General features: G+C 41.1%; 2 protein-coding genes across 4 annotated transcripts; both read right to left on the bottom strand.

The window, feature by feature from the left end:
- Positions 1-230: 230 nt before the first annotated feature.
- Positions 231-27,133, bottom strand: LOC115268230 (uncharacterized). 3 transcript variants are annotated; one of them, XM_062859825.1, is made up of 4 exons: positions 26,686-27,133; positions 939-1,329; positions 450-729; positions 231-380 (listed from the first exon to the last, which is right to left on the bottom strand). In XM_062859825.1, the coding sequence occupies exons 1-4, from the start codon at positions 26,690-26,692 to the stop codon at positions 258-260; spliced, it is 801 nt and encodes a 266-aa protein (XP_062715809.1). In that variant the 5' UTR covers positions 26,693-27,133; the 3' UTR covers positions 231-257. The 3 variants fall into 3 exon arrangements, with proteins under 3 accessions (XP_062715809.1, XP_062715808.1, XP_062715810.1); XM_062859824.1 differs by lacking the exon at positions 26,686-27,133 and adding an exon at positions 9,955-10,946; XM_062859826.1 differs by lacking the exon at positions 26,686-27,133 and adding an exon at positions 1,433-1,603.
- LOC134289483 (uncharacterized) lies at positions 11,332-21,414 on the bottom strand. The gene is made up of 4 exons (XM_062855356.1): positions 20,819-21,414; positions 19,920-20,757; positions 11,463-17,565; positions 11,332-11,401 (listed from the first exon to the last, which is right to left on the bottom strand). The coding sequence occupies exons 2-3, from the start codon at positions 20,650-20,652 to the stop codon at positions 12,098-12,100; spliced, it is 6,201 nt and encodes a 2,066-aa protein (XP_062711340.1). The 5' UTR covers positions 20,653-20,757; positions 20,819-21,414; the 3' UTR covers positions 11,332-11,401; positions 11,463-12,097.

Raw genomic sequence — 27,133 nt, 5'->3', positions numbered from 1 at the left:
CCTGAAAATTTAAAGGATTCTCTGTAGAGTTTTCTTCTAACGAATTATTGGATAAATCCTTGTAGAAATTCTAGACAAATGCTTCAGCAAATCTCAAATCAATCAAATTTCTGGAGTAAACAATTGCTTGTTTCGTGAAGCCTTGGGATTCATAGCATCCTCTTGTTGGTGCAACATATTTTCCTTTAAAGTGCTAGCTTGCTTCCGGAGACGGCTATCACATAGGTACAAACATTTTGTTGAATCATGTACTCAGTTTATTCATACATCGACAGATAATTTTCGATTCTAAATTTTCGCTTCAAGTCACGATTGCTTACAAACTGAATTGCCGCCGTCGTATGGTCATGCTTGTGATAGTAGGAACAGTGACGTATTCGCTGAAACAAACATAAATGCCCATGTCAAATTCACAGTTCTCCGATATCTAAGATCCACCTACTACATACCTGAAACTCCTTGAGAGTCGCCAACCGTTTCATCATGACGGACTTCGTTTTCGACCGGTACTTGGCGTCGTCGATCTCCTTCTCCATGCACCTCCGACAGAGACTACGCTCGCTCTTGAAGTGTTTCCAATAGTCCACCTGCGGTGTCTGATCACACCGGTAGCACTTGTCGAAGTTGTCCGTCTTGCAGATTGTCATCGTTGCTGGAATGATTTTGATTTTACCCCCAAATGATTGCAGCCGGATGTCTTTTCTTTGCTTGCAGCAGTAGGTTCCGGGTCTGGAGGAAAAAAAAGTGTTCATGAAGTTCTTGGATTGCTATGGACTATTGCCTATTCCAAGAAACATTGTATGTCAACCGTATTCACAAATATTATTAGAACTATCATAAAACCAAAATGAATTTGGACTTCAAATTGTTGCTTGGGATAAAATATTCCTTCCAAATTGAGGACTTCTGACTTTTAATAATATCGAATTCTGTCTTACCCTGGCACAGCTGGGCTGGGTTTCTCCTTCCATCGTGGAACTTTCACCCCAAACGGGTAACTGGAGGGTCTCAACGGTTTCACCTTGGTCGTATCGTATTCTCCCATACCCGGAGTGCTGCTAACTTCGTCGAATTTGAACCGAATCGTGGTAGCAGACAGCGATCCGTAGCCTCGGCTGCTGCAAACCTTCTGCAGCACCGGATGAGACGGTTTGTCATAGTACGTTATGTTGTACGATCCCGGGGCCAGATTCTCTCCGGCCATTTCGGGCATGGTGCGTCGCATAATGGAGCTGCAAGCGGGTCCTTTGAGGGGAACCGCCTCTCTCTGGATGGTGGATCCGAAACATATCTTGGCCTGTGGTGGTCGCTTGATGACGTAGTCGAAGCCTGTTCAATACAAACAATGATGCAGTGGGTTGAAAGGATGTTTTAGTGCTTTAAAAATATCATGTTTCTTTCCAAAAATGTAGATGCCAAAATAAAGTCTTACTAATTTTCGATATGCCTGTCGATTCACTGATAAGAAATAACTTAGAAACTATTTTCTATTTCGTCACGCTACCCATTTCCATTTTTAACATACTTTTTCAATGAAAACTAACTGTTCAACATATTAAACTTATTGGAAATTTTACAAAGAATCCGAAAATGCAAAAATATTTGAGAGTTTGCGGTCGAATTTACGAGTTATAGTGAAAAATCAGACCAAAAAGGCGTCAAAACGTTTTAACATCACAGTACAACATAATACAACAAATTTCCAATTCTTAGACTTCACCTAGTATAAATTATCCGCAGTTACCTTTTGACGTCTGGGCTGCCAAATGGTAAGACGATAAGGAGAGCGTCCAACATAGCTCTATTCTTACTTCATGCTTCCATGGGTCAAACTCAGGGTCAAACCAGCGAAGAGAATTGTCAGACAAAAGAGGCACAAAACAAGCAACAAAGAAGGTGCCTACTGGTAACAGATAATGACATGATCTCGAAATATTTGTTGCAGACAAAACGGAAGCTGAATTTGTTGCGTACTTTTCAACTCGTGAATAATCAATTATTGCTAACCCAAAGTCGTGTAGCTGTCGGCTTAGAATAGCACTACGGACCACCTGTTCCGGAGGTAAAAGTCCACCAAACAGGTAACCCCAATCCAAGGTGTCAGGCGACCCGTGCTGAGGGATGAATGGTTGAGGGGGTTTGAAAGATGCTCGATCTTTAACGGAGCCCGTAGCGTGGGTAGATCGCCATTTAGGGTTGCGTTGCGGTGATAGATCTACCAAACCGAAATCTAGTGTCGTCCTATTTTTCAATTTTGGAATATGTGTTCTCTTAATTCAAGGAATTATAGTATTTTGTCCTTACTGCTGGTGTTTTGGTGACTTCCAGTTTTTGAATAAAACTGAGTTTACCAACTTTACTTTGCATATAGTTAAAAACCTCACCATCTGAGGCTGAACTTAATGCAAAGGAAATCAAATTGGGTTAGGGATCCATATGTATGTACTAACTCTTCGAAGACTGGAAAGTGCTAGTACGCAAGGAACATACTAGATTCCTTATTACTGAACACATGTTCCATTATTGGAATGATATTGCTGCTAATGTTACAACCCGGGTCCTAAACTTCCTACTGGGGAGAATTTAGCAGTGAAACAAGGGTGATGCTAGGTTTCCGATGCATGGCCAATATCAGTACTCTTGTTTTGTTTTCTAAGAAAACAAAACAAAAACTGTATCAAAATCGATACTTTATTGCCCCTCAATGGCAATTGAGTAATGCGACATGCACTACACTAAGGATACGGGTAATGTAACAATAGATCTAAAAACTGGTCGCAGTGACAAACCCGAACAGGAATAAAAAATAAAAAAATAAAAAAAAACCCAAAGTCGAAACTGTTTGATGATGGAGCTTCACCAGAGTTGCAGTGTTTACCGACTCGAAGTTACCGTTCGAAAATCGCAATGCAAGGCTTAAAAATCTTTAAACTCGTGGTGTAGGGTAACGGTTGAATTTTGGACCCCTAGAGGACATTAGTTTGAATTTAAGTCAAAATCAAACAGATTCAGAGGGTATTTACACATAATAATAATGTTAGTATATTCGTAAAAGCCTCCACTGTCCGTCAAAAATACCCACAAAGTCATTTCTGGCTGAAAATTTGATGAAAATTACTGATTTTTGAAGCATCAGTTTTCACTGTTTTGGACACCCCAATACATTTTGGACCCTCCTCAGTATATATTTTGGACACCCGGTGTTTAAACTCGTTTGAAACTATTTTGGAACATTTTGCCGCTTGAATATGCTGGATCACATCCTAATTACTTGGTTGACAAAGGCTGATTAGACGAAAATTGCGAATTTAATGCGCTAGAATGATAAACATTTTTGTTTACATCTGCAAGTTTCCTCAACACCGCAATCTCTTTTTGTAAACATGAACGACACTCGCACGGATGACGAGATTGGCAAAAATTAATTTCAAGGCAAATAAGGATATTTCCAGTAAGGAAATGATTGCTGCCCGTGCAGAGCAATCTTATTTAGCGAATGATTCTAAAAATTTTCGTCTTCCTATCATTAAACCTGTGTAAGTTGTGATAATACGACCTAGGGGGTCCAAAATATATGGGGGTCCAAATTATATTGGTTACCCTACACTCAGCGAAGTAAACTACCGAAATTCATCAAAATACCTTATGAAAATTAGCCATAACTGTAAAGTATGGATGCCATAAGAATACCTTATGAAATTGAACATGCTTGTTATGACCTAATTACATAAGATAAACTTATGAAATGAGCAGAAAAATCACAAAATGATGCAGACTGGAATTGATCCATGATCGTCGACATCACTGAGCTCGTGCCCAACCCACGCGGCTATCGACGCTTGAGAATATCGTGTTGCTAAATGTGTATAAAAGCTAAACTGTGAGTCGATTCTGCGTCATAGACCGACATTATGAAAATCGTTCTAGCCGTTATGAATGGTTTAAAGGCCATTTCATACGTTAGACCTTATGATAATCTTAGGTTTATTTGCCTGAGTGTACGATGTTAATCCCATTATTTTCAAGTTGGGACAAACTTATGTCGCATGGGTTTGTTTGTCGCAACAAATACAGGTTGCGACATTGTCATTATTGTTGCGCGATGGTTGAATTTTGATTCATTGGGTCAAACGATGACAAAGACCGCCAGCTAAGAGTTGTGTGCTTAGCTGGTAGTGCAGCACTGGGCACTGTCGTCCTTCTGACTTCAACTAGATTGAGGAGGTACGTCCCGAGCGTCTGTTCACCAAGGAGGTGCGGCTCAAATAGCGTCTGTTCTGGCATCCAGCGGCTGAGTATGAAATGCTGTATCGCGTCAGCTATATACTTAATACCTAATATACCTAATAAGGCAGTCCCTTCAACGCAATGTAGGCAGCGTGGCCCCGGTAAAGGTAGCCTGCTGAAAACCCTCAAACACCCAGAAAAGCAATAGTAGAGTAAACGGATTGATTCAACGGCAACAGACCCGGCAACGAATAAAGGACAACGATTGGAAAGTCCGATCTTGGAACGTGAGAACTTTGAAAAAACCAGCACATGTTGGACTCCTAGCTCGTGAAATGCAGAATGTCGGCGTTAATGTGGCTGCTATCCAGGAGATACGCTGGCCCAAAACTGGAGAACATGAATTCCGAGCGGTGGACACTTCATTCAAGTGTCCCATCGCCAACACTTCATTCAAGTACCACATCTACTACAGCGGCGGCGATGAGGCAGAACGCGGAGTTGGCTTTATAGTGATAAAGAAGCAGATGAAGCGAGTTATTCGGTGGAAGCCGATAAGCGATCGAATCTGTGTGTTGAGGTGAGGATGAAAGGAAAATTCTTCAACTACAGCCTGATCAGCATTTATGCGCCAACGAACGACAAACCCGATGACATGAAGGATGAGTTCTATGAGAGCCTTGATAAGGCCTACGGAGAGTGCCCAAAACAAGATGTCAAAATAGTCATCGGAGACGCAAATGCGCAGATCGGCAGAGAAAGTTTCTTTCGGCCTATCATTGGAACGGAAAGCCTTCATTCTGTTACCAACGAAAATGGTCTGCGCCTTGTGACATTCGCTGTTGCTAGAGGGATGGCAGTACCTACTTCGCACGTAAGAATATGGGGCTGTTCATAAACCACGTAGACAAAAATTTGGTCATTTCAGACCCCCCCCCCTCCCCCCTCGTAGACTTTTGTCCATACAAAAAAAATAAAATTTGTATGGAGCGTAGACTTTGGTCAGACCCCCCCCTCCCCCCAAAAAGTCTACGTGGTTTATGAACGGCCCCTATCCGAAAACACACCTGGCGACACCTGAGTTGTGACACTTGCTCCCAGATAGACCACGTGCTGGTCGACGGGCGACATTTTTCGGACGTCATAGATGTGAGGTCCTACAGAGGCCCGAACATTGACTCGGATCATTATCTTGTAGCCGCAAAAATTCGGGCGCGATTATTCAGCGTCACGAGATCAAGAAACAACTGGACGATGCGTTTCAATATCCAGCGCTTTTCAGCCGAAGGGGTTGCTGCACAGTACCATCAGAAGCTAGACGAGAGGATAGGAGATACCAACGGATCTGGAGATGTCAACAGCTTATCCACGAGTTATCCACGAAGCAATGACAACAACAGCACAAGAGGTAATATGTACCGCTCAGCGACGCCAACGTAATGGTTGACCGGGAAGGAAATTTGCTGACAGACAAAACCACCAACACTGGGATGAGGTTAAAAAGGCCCTTAAGGAGCTGAAAAACAGCAAGGCTGCTGGGAAGGACGAGATCCCGGTCGAACTTGAAGGATTAACCTTTTAAATTCGGTGTATAATATACGGTCACGTGTCCTGTTCAACAGACTGCTACCTCTTGAGGAGTCCTTCGTCGGCGAATACCAGGCTGATTTTCGTGAGGGCCGATCAACGACGGATCAAATGTTTATCCTGTGGATGATCCTAGATAAATTTCGGGAATATAACTTATGGACTCACCATCTGTTCAAAGCAGCGTACGATTCAGTGAAAATAAATAAGCTTTGGCAGATAATGTCAGAACATGGTTTTCCGGCGAAACTAATCTACGTCGTTTGTGACCTTGGATGGATTGAAGCAGGGGGATGCTCTTTCAAATTTATTGTTCAACATTGCACTCGAAGGAGCGATTAGGAGGTTAGGCGTGCAGAGGAATGGCTCTATCATCACACGGTTGCACATGCTCCTCGCTTTTGCGGACGATATTGATCTCATCAGCATCGATCGTAGGGCAGTGGAGGAAGCTTATGCTCCTTTGAATAGAGAGGCAGCGAGGACGTTTCCCGTGAAGTGAAAAGGCGTATTGCAGCTGCGAATAGGGCCTTTTACGGATTGCGTAGCCAGCTTAGGTCCCGTAACTTGCAAACGCAAACAAAATTCGCTCTGTATAAGACGCTGATTCTTCCGGTTGCCCTCTACGATCACGAAGCGTGGACGTTGAAGGAGGTAGACCGAAAAGCTTTTGGAGTTTTTGAGCGCAAAGTGCTGCGGACAATTCTCGGTGGGAAACAAGAAAATGGAGTGTGGCGCAGGCGCATAAATCACGAGTTGTACCGAGTGTACGAAGATGTGAATATTGTGGAATGTATAAAATACGACAGACTTCAGTGGGCTGGACACGTAGTGCGAATGTCGGAAGAAAGAATAGCGAAAACAATATTCAGCAGAGAACCCGGTAGAGGTAGGTGACTTCGTGGGCGGCCGCGAACTCGCTGTCATATATAGTCGTCTATATAGTCATTAGAAACACGTATTCTAGGGACAAATTCAAATTTAGATTACAAAAAGAAATCCATTATTTTCGTAATCTGGTTTTTGGAGGATTTCCAGAAAAAAAAACTCCTGAAGGGTTATCTGAAGGAACAATTTGAGGAATACCAGTACGAAATCTTGAAGCAATTCCAAAGACGATTCTGGAGGGAATCCAGCAGAAGCTCTTGGAGGATTCCACGAACAAAGTCATGGATAATTTCCAGACGAAACTCCCGCAGGAATTCCAGAAGGAACCCCTGGAGGAATCTCTGAATTAAGTACTTTCTGTGGTAGTTTCAGTAAATATCTTGAAAAAACTTCTTTCGTAACTTTTGAAGGGAATCCCGAAGGAACTCCTGAAGAGATTTCAAGAGGATTCCAATTTCTGGTGTTAATTTTTAGTCGCTAAAGCCTAATAATTGGCAACATTAGCTTCCGTAAAAACTGTTCATTTGTAAAATTGTAAAAATACTTCCACTGTTCGTTATCTCCTTCTTTGTATTAACATCTAAATGTCATTTCCACTGCGCTGCCCATAATCGCATAGTTGACGTAATCACCATTGACAATGTCAGCATTCACAAGCTAATATCTATCAAATGTGCATAATTGTCACCAGCTTTATTCAATAGAGCACAAGATCTAATCACTAGCTAGATATCAACGTGAATAAAATCATAAACTTTTTATTAATCATTGTTAAAATTTCAAAAGTGTGTTTAAAACTACAGTACCGTCGTGCGGGGCTTCTTTATACACTTTTTAATGGTTTTTCAACTTTATGACATTATAACTCCCAGAGTAGTGAATGTATTTCCACAATTTTTACACATAATAATTGTGAGTATGTATGTAGGATGCATGCAAAATTTGAACTAAATCCATCCATAAACAAAAAAAGTTGTCCATACATCAATCGGATACATATCATATAGAACCAGAGGGGGGCTACTTTGGACATTCATAATTAAAACAAAACTGCAGTTAAAATTCCGGGTTTATTTAGAATACTCCTTTGTACCAATACTGTTGTATACTATATCATACATGATTTCAATAAATATATGCGTTTTTAGGTGGTTCTGTGCTACCTTTGGTATTATGAGCAGCGTGATATTTTAATATAGACTTAAAGGCTGTCTGGGGGCCATCATTCCTTTATTTAGGTGAAACGGTCATTTATATTGTGTATCCATATAAATATTCGATTGTATATGCTACGTCGATACTTCTTGCACGAATTGAGCAACCCTTTGAAATTTATGAACTGCAGTAACAATGCTTACAGAGCAAATGTTCTGATACGTTATGTATATTTTTATGATTCATCCGATGTTTTTTCGCCTCCTGACAAGCAATAAAGAGTTTGTTTGAAAAACAATTTCAACCAAATGAAGGGGAAAATATTGCGTCATAATAGTCCCAAAGACACCAAACAGATTTGAACGATATTTCAAATTCAAAAAATCCATATTCAAAAGTGTCCAAAGTAGCCCCGTATTTCAAAAGTAGCCCCGCACGACGGTAGCGCTTACTTCAACTATGCGATTATGGGCAGTGCGATTGATACAGTATTCTTGATATTTGTGTTCAAATTTTAAAGATTTTTCAGATAAATTTATTAAAAGGAAAAATATTCAAATTTTGTTTGTGATTTTCAATATATACCTACGGGGAATTTCAGAATAGCAATGTAAGCCAATATTAGCACACAGGCTTTTATGTAAAGTGTGCAAACGATTGATGAGAAGAAACCTAAATCGTGGTCTTCGAACTACCTAAAGAAAGCTATTTCTTCAAAAATAACGAAAGCACCTACGAATGTCGTCAATAGGTCATATGAATAATGTTAAGTAAATACTCTTCATTCAGGTCTCTGTGAAATTTCACAGAGATGTATTTCACGTTTGCTTCACATAGATTTAGTAAAACATATTTACTAAACTTTATTCATCCGGCTAGTATGTCAAATAGCTTAGCTTTCATACTTTTACAGGAAAAATGTAGAAACGGGTCGGCATATCGAAATTGGTGATTTCAAAATTCCAGATTTGATGACAGAACTCTGCTCCAGGAATTTTCCCAGAGGTAACTGTAGCAGAACTTCTAGTGGGGGGTGAGGGTTTTGGATTCTAGCTGTTTTGTTTAAAAAATTTGTTAGCAAATCCTCCAGGAAGTTCATTTGTGGTTTTCTCAAGGTATTTTCCCATCTGTAGATTCTTTTAAAAATGTCTTCTTGATTCTTCCAGGCATTGCTCGAAATTTTCCCAAATTAGTTTTTTTGTTTTATTAAGATTTTTTTCAAATATGTCTCTAATTATTTTTTCTAGGAATTACTTAGTCTGGAGGTTCCAAGTTTTGGCCAGGTTTTTTCCTAGAAATTTCTCCAGGAATCCAGTAGCGATTGGCGTATTTCTTCTGAAATTTTGTCTAATTAATTCTGAAGGATATTCCTTCACAAGCATCCTGTGGATCTACAGATCCTGAAGAAATTTTTTGAATATCTTTAAAAATGATAACGAAGTCGTGTTTCTAAATTTAAATAAAACGTGATTTTTACACAAATTCGTCAGTTATTCAACTAACTGCACTTTCTAATCCCAATTTCTCTAGTATGTTTCAGATATATCAGCAAATCTGTAATGTGCCAGTAATGTGCTACTCAGACATGACAATTCTTATAAAATGGTTTTGAAATGTGTAAAACTTTATCCAACGTTCTATTGAAAAAAAATCGCCACTGAATTTATTTTTTAGGAAAATTCATGGGAAAACTCGTCCAGAATTCCAGCTCAACCTTTTTTTTCTGAAGCAGCATCCAACATTTGTATGTATATTCAAGTGATATTAGCCTCCTAAGAGGCTAAGACAGGACATGTTTTGTGAAATCAAATTTTATATTTTAGTAATTGAGTCGTTCCTGATAATCTTTTTTTTTTTTGTGAAAAAATAGAAAATATCGATTTATTGCTAAATTTACCAAAAAATGATAATTATGCTGATAGAGAACTGTAATTTCCCTTTCAAACTTCCAAATTTCCACAACGTAACCTCTACTTTTAATCGCCAATTCTTATATTTCAATATTGCTTAATAATCATTTGTTCTGGTCTTAAATACTCCAAAGAAATAAAAAAAAAAATACTAAAACCTTATCTTTTATTCACAAAAACCACACACCAAACTCATTACACCGCCTTAATATCAACTGGTATTCCTTTCGCCCTTCTCTTTCCAACAGTCGCTTGAATTCGATGTTATCCATTTGCACTAAAACACTTAGGTATACTTCAATGATTCAACAACTTTCGGTTTTTGAAGTAGGTAATTGCCCGCTTGAAAGGTCTTTCCAATCTCCACTAAACTACTGCGAACTGTTCCCGTCAGCGCAAACCAACTGACTGATTGGTTTTGCAGAAACTTTATTTCCAAACCGGAAGAACCGAGCGAATTTCTCCATCGAGTGGTTGTTGGTTGGTTGGTTGGTTAAGGTTATTCTTAAGAATGAATTCCCAGCCTTGTCCCCAGCCAGCAGCCCTTCACCCCAGCCCTCGGACAAACGGAACAAGGGCTAAACGAATTTTCTTTTATGGCTTATTTATTGCCATGCTGTAAGGGTTGTAAGGAGTGCGCCCAACCGAATTGGCTATTATGGGATCCATTGTTTGTGGGCTGGTAGATTCCCGTTTACAACCAGCCAGCCCTGATCCGAAACAGCACCCACTATCATAATGTATAGTTGCAAATTGATGTCCCATAATAAACCAAAACTTAATCACGAAGGGGTTGAGTTGGGCCTCCTGTTTTCTATCAAGCCGGCAAACGGGTTCGATTCTTCACGGATAGGGGAAATCAATGTAAGTATCGAAAACACCGGTTGATTGATTGATAGTTTATTGACTCTGTTCTGTGTTATCGTCCTTGCATGAGTCGCATGGATTTGCGGATGTTTGTTTTACTAACAGAAATGAATATCACGTGCTGCGATTTAGGTTACGACATCGAGTGAAAGTATGTTTAATTTTATGCATTGTACGTTTTAATATTATGCACAATGTTAAAAAAAAATCTCATTGATAGGTTACTAGCCGGCCGCTGAGTAGCGTTGAAACCTTTATACTAGGCCTTACATCTTTTCGTCAAACGGAAAATTCTTCACTGGACCACTGGGTGTTTCGTGTCTTGTCCGTTGTCTCATGTTAGTGCTCGTTTAGTCTGTGCAACCTCTGGTTAAAGACGGCGTAGTGTCTTTAAAAAAAAACAGCTCCCAAAATGCTATTGAGGCTTTGTTCAGGACCAAAAAAATACCCAGCATTGTTTGTAATCCCAAGTATGTGAAAACTAAAAAAGAAGTTCGATATAAGTTGTTATCAAGCAGAAAAAAAAATTGTAGATGGCAATATAGTTGCCACTGACTGTCTTATAAAGGGTTAATACACATAGAATGCTCTTCTAACCATATCGAATGTTCACTCGTTCAGTCTCCAGTCGTCGAACGAAGGATAAACCGGAAAATATGGAAAGAAATACACTTACCCTAATAGACATGTTGGCTTACCGTGCAGTGTAGAGCAGTTTCCGGTTTTGTAATCCAAGTTTATTTCAGATCGGAGGGATTACAAAATTCCTGGTTTGTAATTAAATAGCTTAGTAAGATTCAAAATAATTATCTCCTATTATTTACTCACGTTTACTATACTTCTAGCAAGACAGGTATGATTGACCTGCCGGTATTTGTTGCATGACGGTACCTGAAGTTCACAAAAGATCATTGTATCATAACTATTGCACTTGCATGTTGTACTAATTGTATATGATTGTTCGCAATTAGATACCATCACTGAACTTACCAACTATTTAATGATCGATCAACTATATCAACTACCGGAACATTCATAGAATTATCGGGTGGAGTTATCTGTAGTTGGAGTAGCTTGAATTTAGATTGAGATGCATGTTTCTGTTATGACCAAATTCTTACCGTACTATAGAATAGGCTTAGGTTTCAACGATTACTAACATTAGATTTAAGTTCACTCAGAAACTAATATTAGATTTAGGTTTAATAATAACGAATTCAACATTTGATTAGAAATTTGGAATGAAATAACATTTGCTCAATAGCCTCCACGTTTTGCTCGTTAAACTTTCTCTTTTGTTTTTTCGTCACTTGCATTATCCTCCCATCATCGCATGAGCTGACAGTCAAGAAGTTACATCTGTATTCTGCCGTTGTAGTTTTAGTGTAGGGGAAGCGCTGCCAGTTCAGTAGATCAGCGCGCTGTTAACAGACTCCCCCCGGGTACGCCAACTTCCGGTTGGCTTACTCTGCTTCGTGCTGAACATCTAGGACTGCGAGCTTCACAACTGGACGTTCGTACACTCCGTTAGCTGTTTGAACCGTTGCAGACCGGATGCATCCGTCGCGTCCTATGTTGGTCTGGATGATTCTCCCTTTCGGCCAGCAGTTTCTGGGAAGTCTTGGATCCACGATGACTACAATATCGCCGACTGAGATTGGCTTCGTGTGTGCGAACCATTTTGTCCGCCTGGATATTTCTGGTAGGTAGTCACTTACCCATCTCCTCCAGAATTGGTTGGCGAGGATCTGAGAGGTACGGTAGTTTCGTTGCAATGTGAAGCCATTGTCGTCCAAAGTTGAAAGAGGCTTTGTCCCATTTGATGACCCAAGTATGAAATGATTCGGGGTCAAGGCTGGAGCCGAATCATTGTCGATGGGAACATGTGTTAAAGGTCGCGAGTTGATGATGTTCTCTATCTCTGTTAGTGTATTCCTCAATACTTCGTCCGTAAGCGTAGATACAGGACGAAGCGCCTTCAGGTTTACCTTCACCGATCGGACCAATCTTTCCCAGCAGCCACCCATATGAGGCGCTGCAGGGGGGTTGAAGATCCATTCTGTATCAGGGCTTACGAATTCCGTCATCGCCGAGTGGTTGATCGCTGCTATGGCTTCGGCCAATTCTCGACTGGCGCCGACAAAATTCGTACCGCGATCGCTGTAGATCTTTCTCGGAGTGCCCCTACGCGAGATGAAGTTTCGTAGACCCATTATGCACGAGTTAGTGTTGAGGGAATGCACCAACTCGATATGGATAGCACGGATGGTCAAGCAGGTTATCAACATTCCCCAGCGCTTCTCCGTCCGCCTTCCGATGACCACATCCATGGGACCGAAGTAGTCTATCCCGATATATGTAAAGGGGCGCGTGAAAGCTGCAAGTCTGGCTGCAGGAAGGTCCGCCATGATAGGAGGTTGGGGAACCGCGTTCTCGTTCTTGCAACGCTGACAACTTTTACGGGTCTTGTTGAAGGCAACACGAATACGAGGAATGTGGAACTTTTGCCTTAGTTCGTTAACCACGGTTTCGTGATTACAATGATGGTATCTCTGGTGATAGTGCATAATCACGAGCATGGTGATGTGGTGATCACGGGGCAGAATAATCGGTTGTTTGGCGTCATCACCGACAAACTGGCAGCCGCCGATCCTGCTCCGCATCCTCAGAACTCCCTGTTCATCCAAACATGGAGTAAGACGGTAAAGTGAACTGGATTTTGGAAGAGATTTCACAGATGCGGTTGAGTATGCTTGCTGCAGGATGGTTATTTCGTCGGGAAAACCTTCTTGCTGTGCTAGACGAAACAGAAATTCCTCAGATTTTCTCAGCTCCATCATCATCAGTGGTCCGAGGTAGGTCTGCCGCCGTTTCGCTTTCAGTTGCAAATTGGAGATATAACGGAACACAAACGCCATCGCGTTCCGTAGCCGTTTCCAGTTCGAAAAGTTCCCTACGGGAATGAATGAACCGCACGGTCCCGTACGATGAACCATTAAGTGCGGACGGAGCTCTGTAGCTACCGGCGAGCGTAGACAAGGAGTTTCCGGCCATTTTGTTTCTGAACACCACAGGAAATCTGGACCGGTGAACCATCTGCTTTCTGACGTAAGATCCGGTGTTCCATCCCACTTCGTTCCATCGTCGGCAGCGTTGAGCCTTGTCGGAACCCATCGCCATTCCTCGGGTTCAGATGTTTCCAGGATTTCACTAACTCGAAAGGCTACAAATTGCGAGTAGCGACGATGATCTGAGTTGATCCAATGAAGCACGTCTCGAGAATCTGTCCAGTACACTCGTCGAGTTATCCGAAGTGACAGCGTAGTGATAATGGTCTGTGCGAGTCTGGCACCAAGCACGGCACCTTGAAGTTCCAGTCGCGGTATCGAAAGAAACTTTAACGGAGCCACCCGGGCTTTTGAGGCGACTATGGAGCACTTCGTTGATCCGTTGTAGTCGAATCGTAGAAAAGCTACAGCGGCGAAGCCGTTTTCGCTGGCATCGACGAACGTGTGGAGTTGTACATCGGTACAGCTGTTCAGTGCCAACGATGAGTTGTAGCAGCGCGGAATACGCACGTCTTCGACTTGGGGTAGGATTTGCGTCCACCGCTGCCATTTTCTGTACAATTCCCCTGCGACTTCTTCATCCCACTGGACCTTGGATCTCCAAACTTCCTGAAGCAGTATTTTGAGGAATATCAGGAAGTGAGCGATGAGCCCCAAAGGATCAAAAATCGTCATCAGAACACGGAGCATTTTCCGTTTGGTGGGTGGTCGTTGGCCCGCCAGAAGAAGTGGATCGTAGCGTTTCCAACCGACTTTGAACAAAAACTCATCCGTCGTGGTACTCCACCACATACCGAGCACTTTATCGGCCGCTATTTCGGAACATAGATCCATATCCTTTTCCGTCGTATCGCCTTCGTGGAGCGCCGTAAGAACAGCTCTGGAGTTGCACATCCAGTTGCGGATTTCGAAGCCGCCTTGAGAATGTACAAATTTGACCTCCTCTGCTAGACGAATAGCTTCGTTCTCCTCGTCAACGCTGGTCAACATGTCGTCCACATAATGGCGTTTCGTTATTGTCTCTACGGCGACTGGGTGGCTTTCCCGGAAACGCTCCGCATTTAAGTTTTTTATGTATTGGGCACAGCAAGGGGAACAACTGGCACCAAAACTCATAACTTGTAGTACATACACAGCGATTCCATCGTTCTCGTCTGTCCAGAAGAATCTGTGGCAATGCTGGTCCTCGGTTCGCATCAAAATCTGATGGAACATTTCACGTAGGTCTCCTGACAATCCGATCCGGCCTTGGCGAAATTGTAGAAGTATGGCCAATAGCGAACAGAGAAGATCAGGTCCCTTTAGCAAGGCAGAATTTAGTGAAACGCCAAATGTTTTAGCTGCTGCATCCCATACCAGCCTAACTTTTCCCGGCTTGTTGGGGTTTGTCACTGGGAATATGGGAAGGTACCAGATGCGCGGGTGTGACTGATCAAGTTCCTCCTGTGTCAGCTTTCTGGCGTACCCTTTGGCAACATATTCGGCAATTTTCCCATTGAGAGTCTCTGCCAAGTCCGTGTTTCGTTCCATTCGCTTTTGAAGTTGCTGATGCCGACGCAAGGCCATCGCTCGATTGTCCGGCAACCGAATGTTGTCGTGCCTCCAGAGTAGTCCTACTTCGTAGCGATTATCGAGGAATCTGGTCGTTGATTCAAGAAGATGTTTGGCTCGTTGGTCTTCGGAGGAGAGAATGAGATTTCCGATGGGCTTGGCAACACCAAGGCTATCCAGGGCAAAGTACGCTTTCATAGCGTGATGTAGCTTTTCGTCAGAATCCTGGTCGTTGGTGCATACGTGAACCATGCACTGTGCTGACTCTTCGGCGCTGCGATCCAGCTTACCACATACCGTCCAGCCAATACGGGTCTTGACAGCGATAGGGTCCTCGAACTTTCCTTCTTTGCATTTCAGCACTACTCCGACGGAAACGTGCTTCATTCCTATCAGAATGCGTGGTCGTGCTTCACGATATGACTGGATCGGCAGCCCTCGCAGATGAGGATATAGTTGCTTCAACTCGACAGCGTCTAACGTTTGCAGTGGTAACAGTAGCTCCTTGACGGTCCTGACGGACGAGAGAGAGAACCTTCTGTCCTGGCTGTGTACTCCAGCGATTTGCAGATTCACGATCCGAGAGCTTCTTTCGTTTCGCTCCGCGCCTCCGGTCCATCGCAGACACAATGGTAGCGTGCCTCCTTCAAGTTGTAGCTCTTCCGCCAACTCCTCATCTAAGAGTGTTAGTTCCGATCCTTCATCGAAAAACGCGTATGTTTCGACGGACTGGTTCTTCCCATAGAGTATTACCGGCAGGTAACGGAACAGAACGGAGCTGGAGCTCGTACGATGAACGTTGCAGTCATGAGTATGGGTGGTGGTCCTGGGATCAGAAGACTGCGTTGCCGGCGACTGAGGTGCAATAGATGTTTCTGTTACCGTAACCCGTTTCTCATTGTGAAGCAATTGATGATGCTTCAACTCACACCCATTCTTTCCGCAAGGTTTCGCTTTACAAACACCTTTATGGCTGCGGAGACATCTGCGACAAAGTCCACTTTCCCTAACTGTTGCCCATCTAGCGTCCCTGGAAAGCTCCAGAAAGCGCTTGCATTTCTCGACTACCTTGCACCCACCATTGCATATTGGGCAGGTTTCATGCACCCGTCCTGTGACGGCGACGAATTTCGTTGGTGCCGACGGATGGTTGACCCCCGATGACTCGGAATGCGCATTCAAGAAAGCATTTCCTTTCTTGCCTCCACGAGAATCGTTGCGGGTTTGCTTTACGTCTAAACCTGCTGGAGGAGTTGCGATGGTGCTTGCAGCTTCAGCTAGCGAGTAGACCCAGTTTCCAAACGCTGCTAGATTCACCGCTGGGAGAGTTTGACGGTACCGTGCCCAGTCCAACTTTATAGACGGTGGAAGCTTGGCAACAAGTTGGTGTAGCAGTGAGATGTTGTATAAATATTCTTCCAACCCGCATGCGTCGACTGTCGCGCAGAAGTTCCGAACGTTTACGGCAAACTCCACGATAGTCTCGAACTTATCTTCCCTCATCGGCGGCAGATTGTTGATTTTCGAGATCAGAGAATGTATAATTGCCTCTGGCTGCCCAAAAAGCATTCGAAGTGTGTCCATGACACGCTGTACATTGGACGGATGCATGAGCAAACTTTTTACCGCCTCATACGCCTTGCCCTTCATGCATTTCTGGAGCCTGATTATGTTTTCATCATCAGTAAAGCCACACATCGCCGTGGTATTGGTGAAGGTCGACAAAAATATCGGCCACTCTTCTGGTTGCCCAGAGAACGGAGGCAAATCCCTTGAGATTGCTTGTCTAGCAGCGAGTTGTTGGCTGCTCGGTGCTTGATGCTGGCTCGGGTATTGATGCGGAATGGCTACCGGTGACGGCAAGATGTTGCGTTCTGCGGGCGGATAAACTGACGTCCCTTGAGGAATCGACAAGTACGACGGACGGATGACGGGAACTCTGACCTCACGCGGTAGGCTGGTCGAAGATCTGCTATCATTGCTGAGAAGCCGACTAGCGTGGCTGGGAGTGCACCTAGGACCCGGTCTTGTACTGTAGCGAGGCGAGTTTGGTGGTTGAATGGACGAACCCGGAATGCTCGGTTCTTCGGTAATTTCCGGGGCCCTCACCGAATTGGAGAATTTTGTCTGAAGCTTTCCTTCCTCCAGCAAGGTATTCGTCTTTTTCACCCAACTCTCGATCCTACTGGCAGGGCTGGAATTCTCATCAAAGTGTAAAAACGCAGTGAGCCACTGGCTGCGCGCATTCAATACAAACGAATGTGCTGCGTACGGATGCTCATTCTCACGGATCTTTTGCTCTTTGAGGCGCACTGCGTTTTGGCGCAGTGTGTAATGTATCTGTTTCACGCAAAGAGTAAAGGACACATGATGCACGCATACTCATTGCGCTGCTCATTGCGCAGTTGGTATGACAGAAGTCACAGATAAACGAACGTAACACTGACGAAAATTTCTTTCAATATATCTCAGGATCCTGATAACTTACAGAGTTGGTGTTTTCGGCATAATTATTATGCTGGTCAAGGACCTACTGGTAATGGGTAGTTTGATTCGGAATTCTTCCATTAGGCGGCGCTAGTGATCGAACAAATTTTATATTTCATATATCTCAGGACTCTGATCACTTAGAAAGATGGTGTCTTCGGCATTGTTGTTTGGTAGGACAAGGGCTTACAGTTCATGGCCAATTTGTTTCAAAATTTTGCCACTAGGCGGCGCTAGTTACACATTTGCTAGATCATGAAAATGATTGATTTTTTAAATTAAGTATTCAACATGCTGTAATTTTGTTTTCTTTGAACATATTCAAGTCAAGTCAAATGTTTTACAAAGACCAATATGTTAGCCGTAAATGTGCAAAATTTCATTTCATTCGGTTCAATAAATTCTGAGATATAGCAGTTTAATGAAAAATACTCAAATATGAATCATTTTACTAGAATCGCTCTAACTTCATGTAAAATTATCCAATCAAGCCCAAATTTGTACCATTAAGAGCTAACTAGTTGTGCAATAAGCGATAAAAATTTGAGAATTTTTGGTGCACTTAATAAAAAGTTACAGCTTGCTGAATATTTTTGCCATAAATAATCAAAGTTGCATGCTTCTACTCATTTTTAACTAGCGCCACCTAGTGGTAGAATATTGAAACAATTCACCAATCAACGGAAAGGCCTTAACCAACCAAACAACATTGCCGAAGACACCATCTTTCTAAGTGATCAGAGACCTGAGATATATGGAATATAAAATTTGCTCGATCGCTATCGCCACCTAGTGAAGGTATTTATAACCAACCGGCCTATCACTTGCTAGACCTTGACTATTCTAACAACTTTGTCAAACACACTAACTATCTAAGTAATCATGATGCTGAGATATAGGGTATGAAATTTTCACAAGTGTCACATCTTGTTGTCTGTGATTTCTGTTATGTCAGAGACAAACAAACGTAATACTGACGAGTTTTTTATACCAAATATCTCATGATCGTGATAACTTCGAGAATTGATGTCTTCGGAAAAAATATTTGGCTGGTTAACAACTTACCAATGATGATTCGTTTGATTAAAAATTCCTCCACTAGGCGGCGCTACAGAGCAAACAAAATTTATATTATATATATTTCAGGATTCTGATCACTTAGAAAGATGGTGTCTTCGGCAATGTTGTTTGGTTGGTTAAGGCCTTTCAGTTGATTGATGAATTGTTTCAATATTCTGCCAGTAGGTGGCACTAGTTATCAATTAGAAGAAGCATGCAACTTTCATTAATTATCGTAAAAATATTCAACAAGCTGTAACTTTCTATAGAGTGCACCAAAAATTCTCAATTTTTCATCGCTTATTGCACAACTAGTTAGCTCTAAATGGTACAAATTTGGAGATGATTGGATAATTTTACATGAAGTTAGAGCGATTCTAGTAAAATGATTCATATTTGAGTATTTTTCATTAAACTGCTATATCTCAGAATTTATTGAACCGAATGAAATGAAATTTTGCACATTTACGGCTAACATATTGGTCTTTGTAAAACATTTGACTTAACTTGAATATGTTCAAATAAAACAAAATTACAGCATATTGAATACTTAATGAAAAAAATCCATCTTTTTCATGATCTTGCAAATGTGTAACTAGCGCCGCCTAGTGGCGGAGTTTCAAAACAAGTGGTCCATTTATTTTGAGCCCTTGACTTACCAAACAATATTGCCGAAGACACCAACTTTCTAAGTGATCAGAGTCCTGAGATATATGAAATATAAAAATTGTTTGACCTCTAGCACCACCTAGTGGTGGAATACTGAATCAAACGATCCATAACCTTTAGGCCCTTGATCGGCCTAACAACATTACCGAAAACATCAATTCTCAAAGTAATCAGGATCTTGACAAATATAGGAAGCAAATTTCGACAGTGTTACGTCTGTTTGTCTCTGATTTCACTTCCTTTCGCCTCACTCATTGTCAATTTACTTTCACACTCTGTCACAGTGTGCAGAACAAATAACGCAGTGTGTAATGGCAAACTGCTCTCTGCGTGTGAGTTTGCTCACTGCGTTCTTTTTATTTCTCATTGCGTAGCCACCTGCTCTTTGCGCTTTGCGTTTAGAAACTGCGCATTGCGCGCAGTGAGTGAGGAAATGCCAGCCCTGGCCTACTGGAACCTCCACCATACGATGATCCCGAGCGGCTGCTCATTTGTTCAAGGATGCTGTACTTCTTCTGGATGTATTCCCGCTGGAGTGCATTTTCTTCGTCAAGTCGCTGGAGCTGCAATCTCAGTGATCGTTGAGAAGAGCTAGACCTTATGGTGCCGGCCGGCGCTTCTCTCGGCCGATTTACATCCCCTTCGTACGGCTGCTCCGTAGACGCAATCGCAACTGTAACTGCTGTTTCGCCTACAACTGGTGGTAAAACGGCCGTGGTAATTCCCTTTCGTGAAGCGCTTCGTGTGGTCATTCGTAACGTTGGTTGCCCAATCTCCGCAGAAACCCCCTTCTCTCCGCTAGGTTTACGTTGCTTGCTATGGCTCAAGTTGGCACCACTCGTTGACGGAAGTTGTTGGTCGTCTGCTGAAGTTGTTTGCTGGACCCCGGTTGCAGTCGCGCATTTAGGACACCACCAGCTCACTTTCTCAACATCATCAGTAACTCCCACGCATGAGAAATGATGCCAATCATGGCAAAAGTCGCATTGCACCATAGCATCGTTGTCAGGTTCTGCACAAGATCTACAGGACGATCCTGGGAGACTCTGTCCCAGCCCTGCCATTGTAATCGTAACCACTGGCACACTTTCAGTTCCGGCTGGTGCTTCACCTTTCCCGTTATCCGATCGATCGCCTTTGGATCCACTATTCGCACCCGATTTCTGTGTGTTACGGCTTGACATCGTTGATTAAACGAATTTTGTAATTTGTTGGCTTACCGTGCAGTGTAGAGCAGTTTCCGGTTTTGTAATCCAAGTTTATTTCAGATCGGAGGGATTACAAAATTCCTGGTTTGTAATTAAATGGCTTAGTAAGATTCAAAATAATTATCTCCTATTATTTACTCACGTTTACTATACTTCTAGCAAGACAGGTATGATTGACCTGCCGGTATTTGTTGCATGACGGTACCTGAAGTTCACAAAAGATCATTGTATCATAACTATTGCACTTGCATGTTGTACTAATTGTATATGATTGTTCGCAATTAGATACCATCACTGAACTTACCAACTATTTAATGATCGATCAACTATATCAACTACCGGAACATTCATAGAATTATCGGGTGGAGTTATCTGTAGTTGGAGTAGCTTGAATTTAGATTGAGATGCATGTTTCTGTTATGACCAAATTCTTACCGTACTATAGAATAGGCTTAGGTTTCAACGATTACTAACATTAGATTTAAGTTCACTCAGAAACTAATATTAGATTTAGGTTTAATAATAACGAATTCAACATTTGATTAGAAATTTGGAATGAAATAACATTTGCTCAATAGCCTCCACGTTTTGCTCGTTAAACTTTCTCTTTTGTTTTTTCGTCACTTGCATTATCCTCCCATCATCGCATGAGCTGACAGTCAAGAAGTTACATCTGTATTCTGCCGTTGTAGTTTTAGTGTAGGGGAAGCGCTGCCAGTTCAGTAGATCAGCGCGCTGTTAACAAGACACGTAAACTTTTTCAAACATATTTGTTACAAATAATCAAATTCCAATAAAATACTTCAATGTAAGTCCTCAACATCTGATAAATTTCCTATTTCAATCTCTCTCTCTCTTTTTGGCGTAACGTCCTGATTGGGACAAAGCCTGCTTCTCAGCTTAGTGTTCTATGAGCACTTCCACAGTTATTAACTGAGAGCTTCCTCTGCCAATGACCATTTTGCATGCGTATATCGTGTGGCAGGCACGAAGATACTCTATGCCCAAGGAAGTCAAGGAAATTTGCTTTACGAAAAGATCCTGGACCGACTGGGAATCGAGCCCGTCACCCTCAGCATGGTCATGCTGAATACCCGTGCGTTTACCGCCTCGGCTATATGGGCCCTTAATTTCAATACAACATTTAAATTATCATTACATTCCAATCCATATAAAAACAAGACATCCCCAAACGAGTGAATGAAAGTAGTTATCAGAAATAAACAACTTTTTCTGGAGAAATCCTTTCTCAATCCTGGACAGAAACCCTGAAGGAATCCCAGGAGAAATCTAGGAAAGAAACCCCTAGAGGAATCCATAAAAGAATGCCTGAAGGAATTCTCAAATGGTTTATGGAGAAACCTTTAAACGAATCTTGGCACGATTCGTTGAAAGAATTTCGGCAGAAATCCTTGTAAGAGTGCTAAGAGAAATCTCAAAGAAATCCGTTATTGAGGGAGAAATCTATGATTGAATTCCTGAAATAATCGAGGAGAAATTAAGGAAGAGATCCCTAAAATGAATGTAAGAATACCTGAAAGAATGCTGAATGAAATCCCGGGAAGGAATTCCTAAAATAATTGCGGAAAAAAGGAATACCAGGATAATCCCCAAAGGAATCCTTAGGAAATTCTTGAAGTAATCCCCCAAAGAATCTCGGGAGGAATCCCTAAAGGAAATCCAGCAAGAAGAAATGAAAGGAGGAAAGATCTAGAGAGGAAACCCAAAAAAATCCAGGAGAAATCCCAGAAGAATTCTCTAATACAATCCCGGGAAGAATCCGTGACATATTTCTTGAATTAATCTCGTAAGAGATTTTTACAGCAAATGAGGGAAAAATCAGTGATTAAATCACGAGCGAATCTCTGAAGGATTCTGAGGAGAAATTCCTAAAGGCATCCTGGGAGAGAACTCAAGAAGAATCTTGTAGAACACCAAACACAATCTCGGGAGTAAATCGTGAGTGAATCCCAGGAGAAACCAATGAATGAATCCAAGGAAGTATACCTGGAAGAATACCGGGAAATATCCTATCAGGAATCCAGGAAGACCTTCCTAATGGAATCTCCGGAGAAATCAATGAAGAAGTGCCGGATGAAGAGAAGTCCACATAGAATTTCGGGAGAAATCTCTGAAGGAAAACTGGGAGGAATTTTTGGAGAAATCCTTTGAATAATACTTGAAGGGATCCCAGGAAGAATCGAACCTCTACAGGATTTTCAGGAAGAATCACAAGAAGAAACCTGGTAGTAATCCTAGAAGAAATTTTTGTGAAGAAAAGCAGAATATTGTCATAGATAAATCCTTAAGGGAGGGCTTGCATTTTGACCAATATTTTCGTAGTTGCCAGCAGTTCCTATCAAAAAATTAAGCTTCTATAGCAATTAGTTAATTTTTAATAAATCATAGAAAAAACAGCTCAAAAATAAGGCCTTTTGAAAATGTCACTTATAAGGCTCGATGAAACATCACACTTTTAGGTAGATTGCTGTACTTCAGCATTTTATCTACATTCCACTTGCTTAGTTCTCTATAATAGCAGTTCAGCTGCTAAACTGTCCTAAATTAGTAACTGAATTGCTACTGAATATGTGACAGTTGTTGCGTAGTATTTCAAATGCACGATCTTTGGGAGTTCAAGCAAAAAAATACTGTCCAGCACATCCGAAATCGCATAAATTACCTCTTTTTGAAGCGCAGAATGAAGAAAAGAGATATAGGAGTGAGTCAGAAAAGGCAGCTAGAGATGAAGTATGAAATTCTACATACATTTTCGACAATCTGAGGGATAAGCATTTAATCAGCCGTATATTGCGACAAAACCTGCATTTAAGTAACACTTAAGACGCATATACGGATAATTTTCATTTAATGACCTGCTGTAAAAGTGCATTTTAGCTGCCTATTGATTACCTGGGTAGAATCTCAAACTCATATCCATCATATAATATATTATTGGTAAGTAGTATCAACCTTGACCAGAACTTGCTTTGTTGCCAATGCGGATCAAATTCAGTTCCCTTGACCCCTTTTTACCCCCTCGAAGGGGTGAGAATGGGTCAATTTTCATACATTTGTAGTTTTAAGGAAAATTGACGAACTCCAAATATTGTTTCATCATTTTTACCTGCATTATCAAAGATCACATTGCAGTGATCAAAGGACTTTTTCATGCAAAGAAGCGAAAGTTATTGAATAATGAATTATAGAAGTATCAATGTTTGACCCGTTCTCACCCCCATAGACGGTATCTTAAATAGTTATTACGCAATTCAGTATCATAATTTACATTTTATATAACTCATTTTGGTACCATAATGGCCAATTTTTCCGAACTGGCTCATTGTGCAACTGAAAGGAGTTGCATAATGAAAAATAGTTGTATAATGTTCATAATGCAACTCATTTGAGTTGCATTATGAACATTATGCAACTCAAATGGGTTACATTATGAAAAAATCGTTGCATAAAATTTTGTATGGAACTCGTTGCAAAACTCGTTTTTTCAGCACTCTTCGTTGGATAAATGTACGACTAGTGCTGAAAAAATCAACTTTTTGCCACTCGTTACATAAATAACTATTTTTTTTAACGAGTTGCAAAAAATTGAGTTTTGCAACGAGTTTCATACAACATTTTATACAATGATCTTTTCATTTTACAACTCCATGCAATTATTTTTCATTATGCGACTCATTTCAGTTGCATAATGAACCAGTTCGGAAAAATATAATAGTCAATACCAAAATGAGTTATCTATATATGTATATAAAAATGAGTTTGAAGTCCCTTTGAGGCAACAAAACTCACGAACGGCTGAACCGATCGGGATGACCCTTGCATGGTTAGATTCGTATTCATTGTGGCTGTGTTTATAAGTAGAAAAAGTTACAAAAATCAACTTAAAAAGTAAGACAATAGATAAAGTGCTGTTTTTTCAAGAGCCGGGAAGAAAATCAATACGATCGAAATGAAACCAATCTAGAGTGCGGTGCTTAAATAAGCTGAAAAGCTGTCAAACCACCACAAGCTTGGCAAGACAAAGTTTGCCGGGACAGCTAGTATAAAATAGAAATTATGATACTGAATTGCATAAAACAATTTATTTCACTTTGCAATTGTACTCATAAACCGCAGCACCGATTTTGCCACCTAATGAGCCAATTCTGAAGTTAATTGATATTACACCATATACAAAGTTTTGAACTTATCTGAATATTTTTTTCAAAGACAGTATGCTAAAATATAGTATAATTATCAAGATATTCCCTTCAAAAGTACTGTTACATAAATAGGACGCTGCGCGGATATGGGTTAAAGATATTTATATTTCAAACAATATCTATACATATGCTCGGGGTTCTGCTGGAAAATGGAACACTTGGTTCGCTTTAGCTGATGTGGGCTTCGTGGCCGAGCTGTTAGCGGCGTCAGTCGCTTAGGTGTCTCGTAAGCCTCGGAGTGTGGGTTCGATTCCCGCTCCAGTCGGGGAAAACTTTTCTTCAAAACATATTTATATTCAAATCAATTTGAGGAAATTTAAATGAATTATAATTAGCATCTTAAATTCTGAAACGATGTTGAAGTTTTTAATAAATTTGTGTTTTATTAGAAAATTAATCTAATCGTTATAATTTTCTTCCGCGTAAAGAATTTAAAGTTAAGTCAAAAGTTTTTCAAAGCTCATTATTAAATTCAAAATTTCATTGCATTCGGTTCATTGAATAAGGAGATATAACAGCTCAAAGTTTGCTATCGGATAAGTATACCTTTATCTTTATAACTTCGTGCAGAATAGCCCGATCTTTTCCTACACAACCACTGCACATTGGGCAAAATCAAGCCCAAAGGTGGAAAAAAATAATAACTTTCTTAATACAAGATCCTATGTGACCATCGATGGCTTATTCGAAAGCAAATTTTCTCAAGAATTGATTGGTGGATGATTCATGTACGGGCAACTACTCTGAAGCGAGTTATAGAGCCCGTTTTACCCCAGTTCCCCCTAAAATTTGAGAATTTCTGCTATTTTACGGCATTTGTTATGATTTTAATGATTTTTTCGCTGGGGCTCCAACTTCATTGAGTAACGTTACATACAAAAAGTAATTAAAATGTTGGAATTTTAGGTATTGTAGGGTCAATTAGGCAATGGTATATTTTCAAGGTAAAAATTCATTTTTTATTTTTATTTATGATTTTTTACGTGACAAAAACTAAATAAATGATCGAATGCACATGGATTATTTCTGAAGAAATCATTTTTGGCGAGTTTGATCTCAAAGTATTGGTAATATTTGAGTTTTCACGCATACAAATATGAGTAGTTCTCATCCTAATACCACCGATTCCAAACATTTCCAAACGATGAGCCATTGCTTATATCATTGATGCAGGATGCAGTTTGTACAACTCCATGCACAAAAAGCCAAATCAAGGTGAAGGCCATCATTTCGTTCAAAGTCGTAATCAAGTAAACTATAAAAACGAAAACTTCTACTAGTCGCGTATCTATTTATTAGAGGATCAGGGTTTATTTACATAGCAATAACCAATCGGTACCATCAACATCATTTGCATCGCGATGCAAAACGAGGACACAGACGTTACAACTCGGTAACCTCTATCCCGAGGAAGATATCGACCGGAATGTCGTCACATGGCAAGGGGACATCTATCACCGTATGCCGTAAGGGTCTTCCACTGTAGTCGATTGCGTGACATATATTTGTTCATTCTAAAGTAACGTCTGTGTTGCCTCTTGTTTCCTATTGAACTACGTTTCGAAGAAAAATTGCTTAACTACTACTTGATTTCTTTGCGTTGGACAGAAATTTCCCAAACTTTGTTATTTATTACACTTAATGGTGAAAGCACTTAGCACGTTTGCTATTCGGTGCATGATTTGCGTGTTTTGTAAACTCGAAGCGGAAACTTTTCCTTCCGAATATCTATGCGTCGAATCGAAACCATCTATTGTTTTTTTTTTCGTAACTATTTCCAACTTACCTTCCATGATTCACACGATCCGAAAATTTCGCAGTTCAAAAGTTTCTCACGCACTATTTATTAGCTAATACGCTAATACTCAACAGGACCAGCAAAGCGACCCCTAATAACTCGAACATAACCTAGCACACCGAACACGTGGTTGGTTGGATGACAAGCTCAAACGAACAGAACAATTTGCACGATTAGGCGGCTGAAAGTGAACTGCTGTGAAGCAACAGCTCAGACGTGAAAAGTCGCGAAAAATCAACAACCTACTTAGATCCAGGATTGCTTTGGTGTGCTTTTTTATGGATTGCGAAACATGGAGCATGGTCTGGAAGGGGTGCTAAGCAGGGAGCAAGCGGGGTACTTTGCTCGCAAAAGGACATACCTACCGAAATGGTTACCTGGTAAAACAAAGGCACTAGACCAGTCTTTCACCTCTATTACAGAGTCTAGTAATGGA

The sequence above is a fragment of the Aedes albopictus genome, chromosome 3 (assembly GCF_035046485.1).
Source record: "Aedes albopictus strain Foshan chromosome 3, AalbF5, whole genome shotgun sequence".
In the NCBI taxonomy this organism is placed as follows: Eukaryota; Metazoa; Arthropoda; class Insecta; order Diptera; family Culicidae; genus Aedes; species Aedes albopictus.
Note: the sequence above shows the minus strand (reverse complement) of the source record. Positions and strands in the feature narration are given on the sequence as shown.

Excerpts from the sequence above, each read along its gene's own strand:
- LOC134289483 (XM_062855356.1), bottom strand. The coding sequence starts at position 20,652 with ATGTCAAGCCGTAACACACAGAAATCGGGTGCGAATAGTGGATCCAAA. Across the intron at positions 17,566-19,919 it reads ATCGTATGGTGGAGGTTCCA|TGCGCCTCAAAGAGCAAAAG; the intron begins GTAGGCCAGGGC and ends GCCAAAACGCAG.
- LOC115268230 (XM_062859824.1), bottom strand. The coding sequence starts at position 10,039 with ATGGATAACATCGAATTCAAGCGACTGTTGGAAAGAGAAGGGCGAAAG. Across the intron at positions 730-938 it reads CCCAGCCCAGCTGTGCCAGG|ACCCGGAACCTACTGCTGCA; the intron begins GTAAGACAGAAT and ends TTTTTCCTCCAG. Across the intron at positions 381-449 it reads CGACTCTCAAGGAGTTTCAG|CGAATACGTCACTGTTCCTA; the intron begins GTATGTAGTAGG and ends TGTTTGTTTCAG.